The 14,441-nt window shown below is 37.5% G+C and overlaps 1 protein-coding gene across 2 annotated transcripts in view; it reads left to right on the top strand.

Moving 5' to 3' along the window:
- SLCO4C1 (solute carrier organic anion transporter family member 4C1) overlaps positions 1-14,441 on the top strand; it is a 45,999-nt gene that overhangs the window by 3,992 nt on the left and 27,566 nt on the right. For both annotated transcript variants that reach the window (XM_007438061.4, XM_088130493.1), the window contains one exon: positions 3,236-3,499. In XM_007438061.4, coding sequence (XP_007438123.2) covers positions 3,236-3,499 — 264 coding nt within the window. The remainder of the gene's footprint in view (positions 1-3,235; positions 3,500-14,441) is intronic.

Raw genomic sequence — 14,441 nt, 5'->3', positions numbered from 1 at the left:
TCTTTCTGCATGGCTAATATTTGTTTAATCACAATAGAACACATTTCTTCATTTTTTTTCTTAGAACTTTTACTAGTTTCTGTAATGAAAATTTGAATTGTCCACTTTAAAATAATACAACTCAGCACATAACATCATTTTGCATTTTAGTTTTTTTTTTTAAGACTAGGGCACAGTATCTTAAGATTTATCACCAAGAAAAGGCTATGTATATGATTTTGTAAGAAAAGCTTTATAAACTTCTCAACTGTTTTAAAATAGTTATTTTGATGGTAAAATCTGACTGGCACCAACAATTGGAATAGTGTGGTAGAGTTCCTTTTTTTTTTATCTGAAGAACTCCATAGAAGTAATAAAACAGCAACTCTTGTTGGTCTTCTTTGTTTTTCTAATCTCTTAAGTCCTGTGCAAATGTGTTTTTTTTTGTATCCTTGACAAGAACAGAAATCGTCATAGCAGCAAGCAGGGCTTTAATACCATATGTTTACTTGCTGTAGTATGATAAAATGTACATCATTTATTTTATATATTTATTTTACTTATCAAATTTGTCACTGCCCATCTTGTTGAAAAACAACTCTGGGTGGTTTACAAAGGAGATAAAATCAATTAAAATACAATATAAAAGCAATCTTAAAAATAATAAATAAATTCTAAGAATGATTGAATTGGTGAATAATGAAGGAGTAACATCAGGGTGCCAGCCAACCCCAGGACTGGGTAAGATTCTTGTCACCCCACACAAGCTGGCAGAGCCAGGTCTTAAGTCCTTTCCAGAAAACCGGGAGGGTAGGGGCCTGCCGCACCTATGGGGGGAGAATATTCCAAAGGGTGGGGGCAACAGCAGAGAAGGCTCTCCTCCTGGGCCCCGCCAGCTGACATTCTCTCACTGATGGGGTCCACAGTGTGTCCTTTCTGCCTGATCAGGTGGGACAGGTTGATGTAATGGGGGTGAGACAGTCCCTCAGGTAACCTGGACCCATGCCACATAGGGCTTTAAAGGTGATAATCAACACCTTGAAGTGGACACAGAAGCAAACTGGCACCCAATTCAGCTCTCGCAATAAAAGTGTTATATGTGCCATCCTAGAGGCACCCAAGATTGTTCGCGCATTTTGAACCAGCTGTAGCTTCTGGATACTCTTCAAGGGTAGCCCCATGTAGAGCGTATTGGAATAGTCTAACTGAGAGATGATAAGGGCATGAGTGGCTGACTGGAGAACCTCCCAATCCAGGAAGGGCCGTAACTGGCACACCACACAAAGGTGGGTGAAAGCCTGCCTGGCCATGGCTGCCATCTGCTGATGACTTATGTACACTGACTCCTGTGAATGCTGTGGTCAGTTACACAATCTATATATTTTCTCAGTGTACAGATTACATGGGTGGATGGCCTATGCATGTAGGATCTCTTGTACAAAATGTATCAAGCTTTCTGTCAATGAAGTGCTAAGGAAATATAAATTACATGGGTCCAGTGTGATTAGATAGACCCATTGAAATCAAAGGGACAAATTAAATTCAACTAATTGAACTGCCATGGAGTTTGATGGGTTCCTTAATCCCTAATCTGCTTCAATTTACAAATCAGGTTTTTATTCTTGCAAGAATCTAGTTCAGCAACTTGTCAAATGGTATGAGCTATGTTGCCACATGGCATGTGAGGAAGCAATGGGTGGAGGACCTGAAAAATAAACTTTAGCTCTTAGATTCAGAAGTAGCCTTTAAAGCTGGCATCTGACCAGGCCTAGGCAACTACAGTGCTAGTTATATAACCCATCTAAATCTTCCAAGGTGATAATTTGGATTCAGGTAACCATATAGTAGTTTGAATGTTGTGATTGCCAATACCTATCATTTTGCATAAAGTTGTCGTCCAAAGACTGCTGTTGAAATGATACTGACTTGTACAAAATAGAGCTAGAACTACTTGTGAAAGGGACTTGGAGATAACTATTGTACAAGGACCTATTTGTACAATAGGTCCTTTTTAATGACAGCAAGTGATCCTTCTTTGGATGCTATAGGCTGTGGCCAGAATTAAAAAATTAGAAATAAATAAACCAATTAGATGGTGAATGTCAGATAGTGAACACTGTAGCCTTATGCACAATTATTTGGAAACACAACAGAATTTATTTCTGCATGAATTAGGTATGTTTGGACTGATGTGTAATGTTGCAAGGAGCTGGGAAAAAGGAAAACCATCCCATTTATTAACTTCTGGAAAAAAATAACTGCTGAAAAAAGTAGGGAAGGAAAATGGAATCTGTAAATATGAATGGTAGAGGTTGAGAGGTTTCTTTGATATCTGTAGTTCTGGCCATCAGGTTAAGGAGTCTAATGGTTTTCTTTAAAGGGAATTCTGGCAAGTTAGTGCACTGTATGTGTTTCCTTCTTAAAAGGACAATATTTTTATCACTGTTTGGTTAGAGTCAGAAAAGGATGATCTGAAACCTGCATTTAAAAATATGAATGGCAACTATGCCATAAAATATATTATTTAATCAGGAAACTAATAATTTGCTCTTAAATAGAATCCAAAATATGTATTCTGTAGTCCTTCTCATTTTGCTCTGATTTCTAAAATAGTTTTCATTAAAAATCACTATGAAGTCATTCAACTTATATTGTGGGATGTGCCCGTCCTGTAACTAGAAGTTCTATTCACCTAATGGAATTGCTGCCTCCTACCAATAACAATATTCAACTGTGTACTAAATTAAAGTTGCAGTTTATATGCATACTTAACTGGGAGTAAGCACTCAACACCTGTTTCATTGAACATGGTGGCGTTTGCTTCTGAGAAGATTCTTATTTTTTTTTTTTAATCAATGGAGCTAACTATGCAAGTCATAAAATGTACAAATGATGCATTATAAACTCATACCCTAGTATGCACATTTTGGTTCAAATGCTGGCCCATTCCACAACAAAATATATGTAATCTGATTAATCATACCCACTTTCAAACAAGCTCTAAAAACTTGGCTCTTTCCCCAGTCCTTGGTTTAGGGCATTTGACAGGCCACTTTTGGATGGTGATGATGTGGGGAATATGTTTTGCTTGTTCTCTTGTCATGACTATGGCCCTTTATTATAATTTTGTTTTCCTTCTGCTTTTTAATTTGTGATGTTGCTGAGAGTTGTTTTGGAGTTGGGTGGCCTACAAATTTGGCAGACAGACAGACAGACAAATAAATAAATAAATAAATAATGTCTCTTTTTCTTCTAGGGATTATTGTAAATGGATTGATAAATGTGAGCATTTCTACGATTGAGAAGCGTTATGATTTGAACAGTTCCCTCACTGGCATAATCTCTGCTGGTTATGATATTTCATTCTCTGTGTTATGCCTTTTTATATCCTTCTATGGTGAAAGAGGTCACAAACCAAGATGGCTGGCTCTCTCATCTTTCCTGATCGCATTAGGAGCATTCGTATTTTCTATGCCACATTTCACTAGTGGAAAATACATATATGGAGAAAAAGTGGAAGGTAAGTTGATATATTTGATGATCATTATTTTTTTTATTGTTTCTATATAGGCATAGTTCAAAACTATATGTCCAGGATATATTTATACAATCAATGTAAGTGTTTTTTTTTTCTCTGTTGCATACTGGGAATTAATAGCACAATCTTGGAATAGAGCTCAGGATAGCAGACCAAAGAATTAGCTTTTGCAAAGTCAGATGGAAAGCAGTGGTCCCAAATGACAAAACCATCATGTTCTTCATCAGAACAAAGAAGTTAATCTCAACTGCTATCTTTCCAAATAACTCTCTTTGCAAAAGACTGCACGGAAGAACATCTCCAGTTCAGTGTTTGATAAGCTAAATCTCTTGGGGACCTAAAACTGGCTTTTAGGATGTTATTCATTTCCTTACTTTGAATTACCATGTAAACTGCACAGTTGTCTTCAGGGAGGAATTCCATGTTCATGTGAAGACTTCTGTGTGAACTGGAACCTTCCACTATCAGAGTCCAAAGTTGTGTGTACCTAAACATTCCCTTATGCTGCAAACATGGAGAGCCAAAAGCAATAAATCTATTCAGATTACTGTCAAAAATGATCAGCCCCCTCTTTGGCAACCTACTGTGTTGAGTGGAATAAAGAACAATAGTGAGAGAAGGTGCTAGAGAAAAGAGAAGAAAGGATATTAAAGAAAAATGAGCTGTCAAAATAATGGTGATTTTACCTAGTTTTGGTTTTTGTTATGCCAATTGCTTGCTTAAACCCATCCACTACTGATGCACAGCTTCAGCAGATTATTTCTGAGATCATGTGGCCCTAATGAATGAATTACTATCAGTTGACGAGCTGCAAGGCATTTCAACTTCATTGTGAAGTCAATATTACCCAGTTCCTCTATAAACTAGATGGAGTTCTATCAGAGGAATATTCTTTTTTGCCCACTCTTGTCATTCCACATGCATGGTGCCTGCTCTAATTACAGGCTAAAATATTACAATGGATAAAGATAGTACACCCCACTTTTCCTATGAAAAAGGAACTGACAACAGGAACTCCCTTAAAAGCTTTAGATAGAAGCTGACCAAGTTACTCCAAACCATTGTTGTAAATGTGGTTTGCACAAAAGGGAAGATGATATGCTTCCTTTTTGATGAGCCAGATTCCCAAGGAATAGTAGCAGTTCTATAGAAATTGAATTTTAAATTGTTCTGTGTACTATCAGGTATGGTTCTGGTAAAGAATGCAAGGAAAAGAATGCAAGGATTAGAATGGCCACTAACAGAGGAATTGGTCAAATTTATTCCCACTGAAGACTGCACCATACATTTGTTTTCAATGCTATCTGTCAGCTGAATATGCTTTTGTCTATGACCTTTTTGTGTGTGTATGTGTGCCTTCATGTTAGTGTTGACTCCTGGTGACTGCCTGGACAAGTCCCTGCAGTTTTCTTGGCAAGGTTTTTTGAAAGTGGTTTGCCATTGCCTCCTTCCTAGGGCTGAGAGACAGTGACTGGCCCAAGGACACCCAGCTGGCTTTGTGCCTAAGGAGGGCCTAGAACTCACAGTCTCCAGGCTTCTAGCCTGATGCCTTAACCACTACACCAAACTGGCTCTCTATGTCTCTGACACAGCAATGGAATATTAACTGCTGACAAAATGGATTCCCCTTTACCCCTGAAGACCCCCCCCCCATCTATCTCTCTCATCTGCTCCACTGGATCCCAAAGGAATGAGCAGGAGTCTACTTGTCTGATGCTGGAAGTAGCCCATGGAAACATTGTATGCATTTTTAAGTGATAGCACATCAAACCATTCCAACACACTGAGGAAAAAACCCCTCTGAAGCTGTTATTCTATACTCTAAATGTGTTTAAAGGAGTGAAGTGATAATAATTAGCCAGTTTTTTGAAGGAATTGTCACGTTGCATATTGCACACACAATATTAATCATTAAAGTCTCAATGAGTAAGAGAAGGTTGTTGTTGTTTTTTTCTATTTCATCAAGAGGTAGAGGTTTAAAGTTAAGAGCCGAGAGCAAAAGTAATCTTTGAGAGTTAAGAATTAACTTTAGATCAGAAGCAAAAGAATCTTTCTCTTCTTTTAAATCAAATGCTGTATTCTCTTGGAGGCAATCCACTGGAGGTTATTTAGCAGATATGGACTGCTCCAAGGCGTCAATCAATTTTGTTCCCATATATTCTTTCTCTCTTTGCAGTATCCCCCCTTTTCTCATTGTCAAGAGAAAGTGTGAGTGTGCATGCACTTTTATCAGTGATCTGATTTGGACCTTTCAGAAGGGATCTGAAATTAAGACAAAGGTCGTATGAAATTTGACTAAGGGTTGCAGAGAAGGTTAGGGCCACAGAAGGCTGATCCCTACTGATCACACAACTTGATTCTTGCTCTGCTGTGGGAAAGGAAGAGGTTGCTCACATGTGTACTAGCTTTTAAACCCTTATTAGTATGATAGTTACTCAGCTCATTTTCATTTGGGGATTTGGGTAGCATATTTTCATATTTATTTCCTTTTTATTTAGCCAAACATGCTCTAGTACTGATGAATAGTAATTTGCTAATTTATGCAACTGAAACAAACAAGTAGACGCACCAGTGAGGCCCAGCCATAAAAACAATTTTTTTTCCCTTTCATATCTATTAACTATGATGATTCTCTATTCTCCCTTTTCTTTAATGAGGACTGTTCTTTGACTCACATGAGAATGCCCTACCTATGATTCTTTAATAAGTTGAATTCTAGCAGGAGTAGGTAACCTGAAGTTATAAGGCTACATCTGTCCCCTGAGCTAGTTTTTTGCAGCCTAGCGAAGCCGCTAGGAATGCAAAAAAGTCAGCATTACACTTTACTGTCATCTTGAGATGGGAAGCATATGAAGTGTACAGTATGCCCTATAATAAACTTAGCATAGTTGAGATAAAGACAACCACATAAAGCTCTTCTCCAAAACCCAGACACTCCCTGATGTCTGGCCCTGTCCAGGTGTGTAATATCTCCCATCCACTTTGCATCATTTGCTCACCCCTGTGGACCCCAATTTTCCTGATTTTACCCAATGATAACCCCCCCTCCGTATTTAGAAATGTTCCTATTTCTAGATTACTCCAAGAATTTAATACATTGCATTGTCCATCAACTTTTATGAAAACTTAATTTGAAGAAGCCAATGGAGAATTATAATTTATGCTTTTAATTAATTTGTCTTTTACTGACAAGTATGGTATGTTGCCACAGTCTGTATTCATTTCTCGTATTATAACTCCCTATAACATGTGTAAGTGAATACCAGTTTACTCACATTCCCCTCTCTTTCTAAGTAAAATATGGTATTTATGCAACATTCAACACCAGTTACTTTGCATGTCTTCTTGATTTCATCTCAGCTCCATGTAATTCATACAGTAGCATCGGTAGATGCTTTGGTTTTTTTAGAAGGATCATAAATTTGGAATCAGGTGCTATCCTTAGAGTATTTTTATGTAATTTAGATCCTTGCCATGTGCTGAAATCTAGGATCTGACAATGTCTTTGCAAAGTTATCCCCTCAAATTTGCAATGAGGGCTATCAGGCTGGGAATTACTTTTGGGACATAATTTATCATATCCATAAGCCTTTGAAACTCTTTTTGGCATGTTGGTTTTGGCTTATCTATGATTGCTTTTCTATAGTCTACTCTGGTTTAATGCCAGTTTTCATTAGTATTTCTCCCAGATGTTGTTTCTTGGTGCAGGTCTGGCTTAGGTTTTAATCTGCTTCAGTTTAGTAACTATCAGCTGTTAGACTGATTTGCACACCAGTGTCAATTTTAAAAGCAATGGGGGATTCCATTAGTCTTTATCATGGGTGATTGCTAATATCAGAGCATTATCATTGCTGTGTCCCATAACTTTCAACTGTGAATGAATGACTTCTGATGCTTGGCATATACCAGTGGTGTTTCTGAGGGACAAGTTTATCTCTCTCAATAAGCATTCTTGTACTATCTTATTTCTTATGCTCAAAACAATTAGATCTTTGATCAAAGATTCAGTCAACATACCAAAGTCACAAGACTTGCTCTTTAGTTTCAGATCTGTTACAGATTTCTCAGCTGTCTCAGTTGCCTTTTGTCAGTGTGATCTGAAGAGAAATATTTCATGTGTTTCATTTTTTGGGTGACACACAGCACCCCTCAAATCTCTGCAAGAAGGCTTTAAAGTCATTTATTTTATTATCCATGAATATAAATGTATTACACATATTGAAGGCATCAGCTCCAGCCATTGGCAGGAAGTGTGCTATTTTCTGTTGTTCTTCTTCATGGCAGCCAGTTGCTCTCAAGTAGAAGAGGATTCTTTGTGGAAAGTATGACTATTAACTTTCTGTCTTGCCAGTAAGCTTGACTTGTGGTGGTGGCCTCAGAGTATCTTTTTTTAAAACAATGAAGCTGTCAGTATTCAGCTAGCCTGGTATGCTGCAATTAGCCTTCTAGCATTGTGCTGAGTATCTGTGGTTTGAGTGCAATAACACTCACAGTTTATTCCTTTAACCATCTAGCATGAGGAGTCCTTGGGGTTTTCTGAGCTTGAATATTTTCTTGCAAACGTTTCATCACCCAGCTAGGTAATATCTTCAGTGCTAGAATGGAGTGGAGTTTGCTCTCTGTTTATGTGCAGTGGCTTGCCTTGCCTGTGTTGGTGGTTCCCCCCCTCTCATCCCTAGTTCCTTGATTAGGGTATTGTTTACTGCTGATTGTATGTCTGGTGATAATCTCGGTGTTAATCTCTGCTTGGGTGTTGATTGCTGGTGAGGAGATGTTCTGGACTTTTGTTTCCTTTCTATTGTCTCTTTTGAATAGTGTGTGGATGTTGTTTATCTCTATGTGCCTGTTGATGGCTGCCTTGTCTGAATACCAAGCTTCCAGGAATTCCCTAATGTTTTTGGATATAGTTTGGTCTAAGATGCTGACAGTTTCCCAGTTGAAACTATGGCTATGTCTGTCTAGCATGAAGTGTTCCCCCCACCCCACCTCTTTTGGCCAAATATGGGTCTCAGCATGTTCTCATTGTTGCATAAGAATTCAGCTGCATTTCTGAGACCATGTGTTGTTCGTTTATGAGGAGACAATGACATTAGGTAATTTTAGCATGTTTATTATGATCAGCTTGGATTCAACCCTGATCTGGAACAAAAACGATCTTAGAATGGAACATATCATTGCTTCCCATAATGTGGGTAGGTTCAACTTTTTGTAAATGCCAACTTCCTCATATCAAGGACACGATCTTTGAATTTGACAGCCCTTAACCTTATGAAATATAAAGTGTAGAAAACTTAAGTGAACAGAGAATGGGGTGCAGTGAGCAACTGAGTTAAATCCTCCCCAGCTGATGTGGTCATTTGCCTAACATACTACTTAATAGCATAGTTGAGGAAATATTGTACTGTTCAGGTGATACAAAAAGTTGCCCAACTTGCCACTTCTTGAAATGGAAGTTGAAATCTATTTTGCATCCTGCTAATGTAATCTGGTTTGGCACACCTAATACATCAGCAGGACTTCATAAGAGATTATCTGGGAGCATAGTGCTGTAGCATCCAGTTGCCGAGTAATTCTCGAAAGGGTGGAACTGTTATTGCCCAATGCCTTCTATTGTTCTGTTTGTTTCTAGTGAAACTGTCTTGAAGGAAAATAGCAGTTATGCAACAAAGTGATGTGCTGTCATTACTCTCCTCCTGAGGAAGTGTAGTTAACACATTGTCACTGCTGATTTATTTTACAAATACCACTGAAGCTGTTTTAAAAAAATAAACAGTTAATCAGAGTGTTTAATTCTATTTTCTTCTCAGAAGGAAATGTAAAATGAGAAGAAAATGAAAGGAACTAGACTTGAGGAAATGTTGACATTTGGGGAGGGAGGTTTACTGAGAAATGGTTTCCGTTGATGATACTTATGGGAAATGTTAGAAAAGCAGCTGCCTTGAGTCTCTGTTATTAATAAATAGATGTGCACACACATACACACACATATACCTGTCTACACCTGAGCCAGTACTTCTGTGAGACATTCTATGCTAAGTACAGTTCAACTATACTGGGGGCTCCATTTTGGGGGGCTTCTGTAGCTTCCTTCCTCCATACCTCAAACTACATTACAACTAAAAAGTAGTATACAGTTCAGACGAAAAAGGCTGCTGAAAACAAAGAGGCAGTATGTCTTGAATAGAATGTAACCATGCTGGTATATATGTTACATGCCTAGGACTGTAAATATTCTTAATGATTTTGTTTGTTGAGGCTTATCATTCATGCAATACATTTTTGGGCTTATTGTTACTGGTTTTTAAGATTCATTTAATGTTAACTATATAATAACATCTTAGTATCACATAAGATTCATGTGGAATTGTATTAGAGTATCAGCACTGTCACTTGAACTGGAGCCAACTGTATCTCATTACGTACAGATAAAGGAAGAGTCCATATGCAATAGTTACCTACTGTTTAAATTGGGGATACTCAAAACACCCTCCAAAATCTGTCAATGAATTGTAATTTTTAAATACATGGGAAGGGAATTATTAAATATATGTAATCAGATAAATTCAATTTATTTAATCACATTTAATTTTAAGTAATTAACTTCTTTATTGATTATGTGCCATCAAGTTGGTGTCGACTCTTAGGGACCACACAGATAGATTTTCTCTGTGATGATCAGTCCCTAACCTGGTCTTTCAGGTCTTCCAACGATGCATTCTTTGCCACTGTAACTGAGTCCATCCACCTTCCTGCTGGTCATCCTCTTCTCTTTCCTTCCACCTTTCCCAGCATTAGAGCCAGGCCAGATTGCTAGGCCTTTGCATAATGTGTTTGAAGTATGATAATTTGAGCCTAGTCTTTCGTGCCTCAAGTGAGGACTCTGGATTGATTTGTTCAATGATCCATTTTGTTTGTTTTCTTGGCTGTCCACAGTATTCTCAGGAATCTTCTCTAACACCAAAGTTGAAAGGTCTCAGTACTCCTCCTATTGTACTTCTTCAGTGTTCAACTTTCACTTCCATATAGTCCAATTTTTCATAGAGTCCAATTGTCCACCTTTCTATTCCATAGAATGTCACAGGGAATACTATGGCTTACACAATTCTGATTTCTGTATAGGTATAGACACATCACAGCATCGGAATATCTTTTCCAAGGCTTTCATGGCTGCTCTACCCAGTCTGTGGTGGATTTTTTGACTGCTTGTTCCTATGCTGTTGATGGTTGATCTTAAAGGCAGAAGCTATCTACCCCTTTGATATCTTCATTGTCAGTTCTAAGGTTGGTTGTTGTACCTGTTGTCATTAGTTTGGCCTTCTTTAATTTTAGTCCCATTTTTTCACTGTGCTCATTGACTTTTATTAGTAGACTTTGCAGATCCTTTGCATCTTGAGGTGTCAGAATAATTTCATCAGCATAGCACAGATTATTGATGGATCTTCCTCTAATTTTAAAACTGTGTTAATCTTCTTGCAATCCAGCTTCCATTTATTTATTTATCTATCTATCTATCTATCTATCTATCTATCTATCTATCTATCTATCTATCTATCAAATTTGTCACTCCCCCTCTCATTGAAACGACTCTGGGTGGTTTACAAAACAGTTAAAATCAATTAAAATGACAGTATATGATAATCTTAATAAATAGAAAATAAATAAATCCAAGAATAGGTATAAAATTGGCAGTCACTCAGGGAGCATCATCAAGGCACCAGCCACCCCCAGGATTGGGTAAGATCGTTGTCACCCCCCGCAAGCTGGCAGAGCCAGGTCTTTAATAAATTCATCATATAGCTTGAAAAATAAGGGGAGAGAATTCAGCCTTGCCTCAATTCTTTGCCATCATGGAGCCATTTCACCATCTTCTGTCTGTATTGTGACTTCCTGACCTGCATATAAGTTTTTCATGAGAACAATAGATGATCTGGGATTCCCATTTTTCTAAGCACATTCCATAGCTTGATGTGATCAACACAATCAAAGGCCTTCCTATAATCAATGAAGCACATACTGAGGGTTTTTTTGTGGGGGTGGTGGTGGTATTTTTTGACTTTCTTAATTATCCAGCAGACATCAGATATAATGTCTCGTGTTCCTTGGCCTTTTCTGAAGCAGCTTGAACATCTGGCATCTCTCTTTTTCACATAGGGCTCTAAAGTACATTAAATCAAATGAAATATAGTTTTTTTCTTTGCCTTTGGTTGGTATTTGGAGGCTTCTTGGAAAGTATCGGTTGATAGATGGTTAGGAATGGTGCTAGCTCTTTTCTGATTGGTCCACTAAGCAACCCCACAGAATCCAGATTCCACACAGATGGTAAATACTGCAAGGCAAACCTCACTTCTGAACCATTGCTTCGAAGTAGCCCTGGTGGAACACAAGGTGAAATGTCTGCAAAAATGTGATCTCTACTTTGATGTTGCTCTCCCTAAGCCCAGGGAACCCCAATTAAAAGTAAACATAGTTGCTATTTAAGCCATGTGTATTCTCACAATCTATGATTAAATGTCAAAGTAGCTTATAGAGTTGAGCAATGGGGCCTATTATATATGAAGGTGATGTTTCTCCAAAAGACCGATGGCACTAAGAAACAAGAAAATTTGCTTTACCCTGCTCAGCTTCTGCTTTGGCCAAACTCCTCTTTGGTGTGCACTGGCCTCCACAAATTACTTCTGGAAACAGGGGGGAAAACGTCTATACATCCCTGCAAACCTGAAAATCATTTTAACATTTATTAACAGTTCTGAAAAACATTTTAAATGGCACACATATTTAAATATAATATACTTAAAATTGATTATTAGCAAACTAATTTTCAGTGGAAATTATTATTTGTTTTATGTTACAGTAAAAGTTGGTTATTGAAAGTAAAGGTCCATAGAAGTTTGTAGCTCTCATTGGTTTTATTGTTGGTTTTTATTACAAATGGATTGCTAAGGTATCATATCTAATCTTATTTTCTAAGATTCTGTCAATGGCAAACATAATCTTGTTTCTCTTCATTACAATGGAAGTTAATGAGTAGTGAAAAAGATTATGTGGTGGAGATGGATTCAACTTCTTTGCACAGGTATTGAAAAGAGCATTAGCCAAATAGCTCCACAATCACTGTGCCCTTTGAGAGGATATTAGTTTGAGTTTTACATGAGGTCATTGCTCTCAAAACTTTGTTTGCTGAAACATTGTATAATAGTACTTGAATCAAATCAAGCCTTTATTACGGTCAAAGACCAGCGTAAGGAGGGTGGAGTACAGTCAATTAGAAAGCATAGAAAATACATCAAAGTCTAATATCTATCTATCTATCTATCTATCTATCTATCTATCTATCTATCTATCTATCTATCTATCTATCTATCATATAATAATTATGAAAAGCTAAAAGATATAAAACAGAAAGTATATATCTAAAAGGAATCTAAAAGGAGGTGTATTGATGTATTTTCTATGCTTTCTAATTGACTGTACTCCACCCTGCTTATGCTGGTCTTTGACCATAATAAAGATTTGATTTGATGATGATTTAGTACATGAATTAAACTGAAATAAATAAATAAATAAACTAAGGTCTATTATGCAAAACTCGGGAATTATGATTCATTCTAAATATTATCCTTAGGGGTCCTTGGTGCTCTCTGAGCTTGGTTGTTTGCTTGCAGACATTTCATTATCCAACTAGGTAACATCAGTGGCAAGGACTCCAGAGAGACTCAGAGAGCACCAAGGACTCCACAGTTCAACCATGAGCTACATATATTCTTTTCTATTGGATAATATACTTGATAAAATGGCCTTTTAGTTGTTGCTAAGCAGATTATGCAATAAGCTGTGGAGTCCTTGGTGCTCTATAAGCTTGGTTGTTTGCTTGCAGACATTTCACTACCCAACTAGGTAACATCATCAGTGAGAGTGAGTGTGGGGTTTGCTCCCCATCTATATACATCAGCTTGCCCTGCCACTGTATATAAACAGGGAGCAAACCCCACACTCACTCACACTGATGATGTTACCTAGTTGGGTAGTGAAATGTCTGCAAGCAAACAACCAAGCTTATAGAGCACCAAAAACTCCACAGTTCAACCAGCTACGTATATTCTCTTCTGTTGTATAGAATAAGCATCAGGCTGCTAAGTACATTTCAGTGGTTAAGGGTGATCTGTTAGCACACAAGTGGAATAAATGAGGTATGGTAGAATGAAGTTTTAGGAGACTTTCAGGAAGAGAAAGATTAAGGCTGGCTTCGCACATTGTACTAAACCAGTGTTGGAACCCAGACACTGTGATTTGTGCAACATGGTTTAGTCTTTCATGATGTATGGATCAAGCCACTGTAGCTTGTTCTAGAAACCATGGTTAAAAATCTCCTGAATTGCTGTTACATGAGAATCAGCCTGAAAGAAAGCTCTTATGTCTCAAGGCAGCAGTTTTTGTATTTTAGCTTTGTGTAGCTGATAAAATGAGATAGAAGGTGGTTGGAAAAGGTTATGGGGGAAAATGTGAAATTTTGGGAATGAGGTAGAGCCATTGTAGAATAAACACCTTATCAGGAAGAGCCAATCTAAACAAATTCCAACTGGCTAAAGGGAAGACATGAGCCTACTTTATAAACTGAATTTGAAAGACAAAATGAGACTATTTTTTTCTTATACGGGTAGAAAAATTTTACATTGGGTAAGGGGGGAAATATTATAACAATCAAAAGTTATAAAAGCAGTTGCTTATCCTGAACTGTAAGTGATTTATTCCCTGCTGGCATGAATATGTAGGTAGGAACAATGAGAAGTATCTTGACTTCTGCATTATATAATTCTTACAATATAAGGGCCCATGGGTATTTTGGGCACCATAATAATAGGCCTGTTTTATATATAATATAAATATATAGTATATAATATAAATAAATAGCATGCTGGTTGGGGAA

Source organism: Python bivittatus, unplaced genomic scaffold (assembly GCF_059951505.1).
Source record: "Python bivittatus isolate LINGU-HERP-01145 unplaced genomic scaffold, Pbiv_v1 ctg000850_np1212, whole genome shotgun sequence".
NCBI classification, from domain to species: Eukaryota; Metazoa; Chordata; class Lepidosauria; order Squamata; family Pythonidae; genus Python; species Python bivittatus.
The sequence above is the reverse complement of the archived record's forward strand: the minus strand, read 5'-3'. Positions and strand labels throughout refer to the sequence as shown.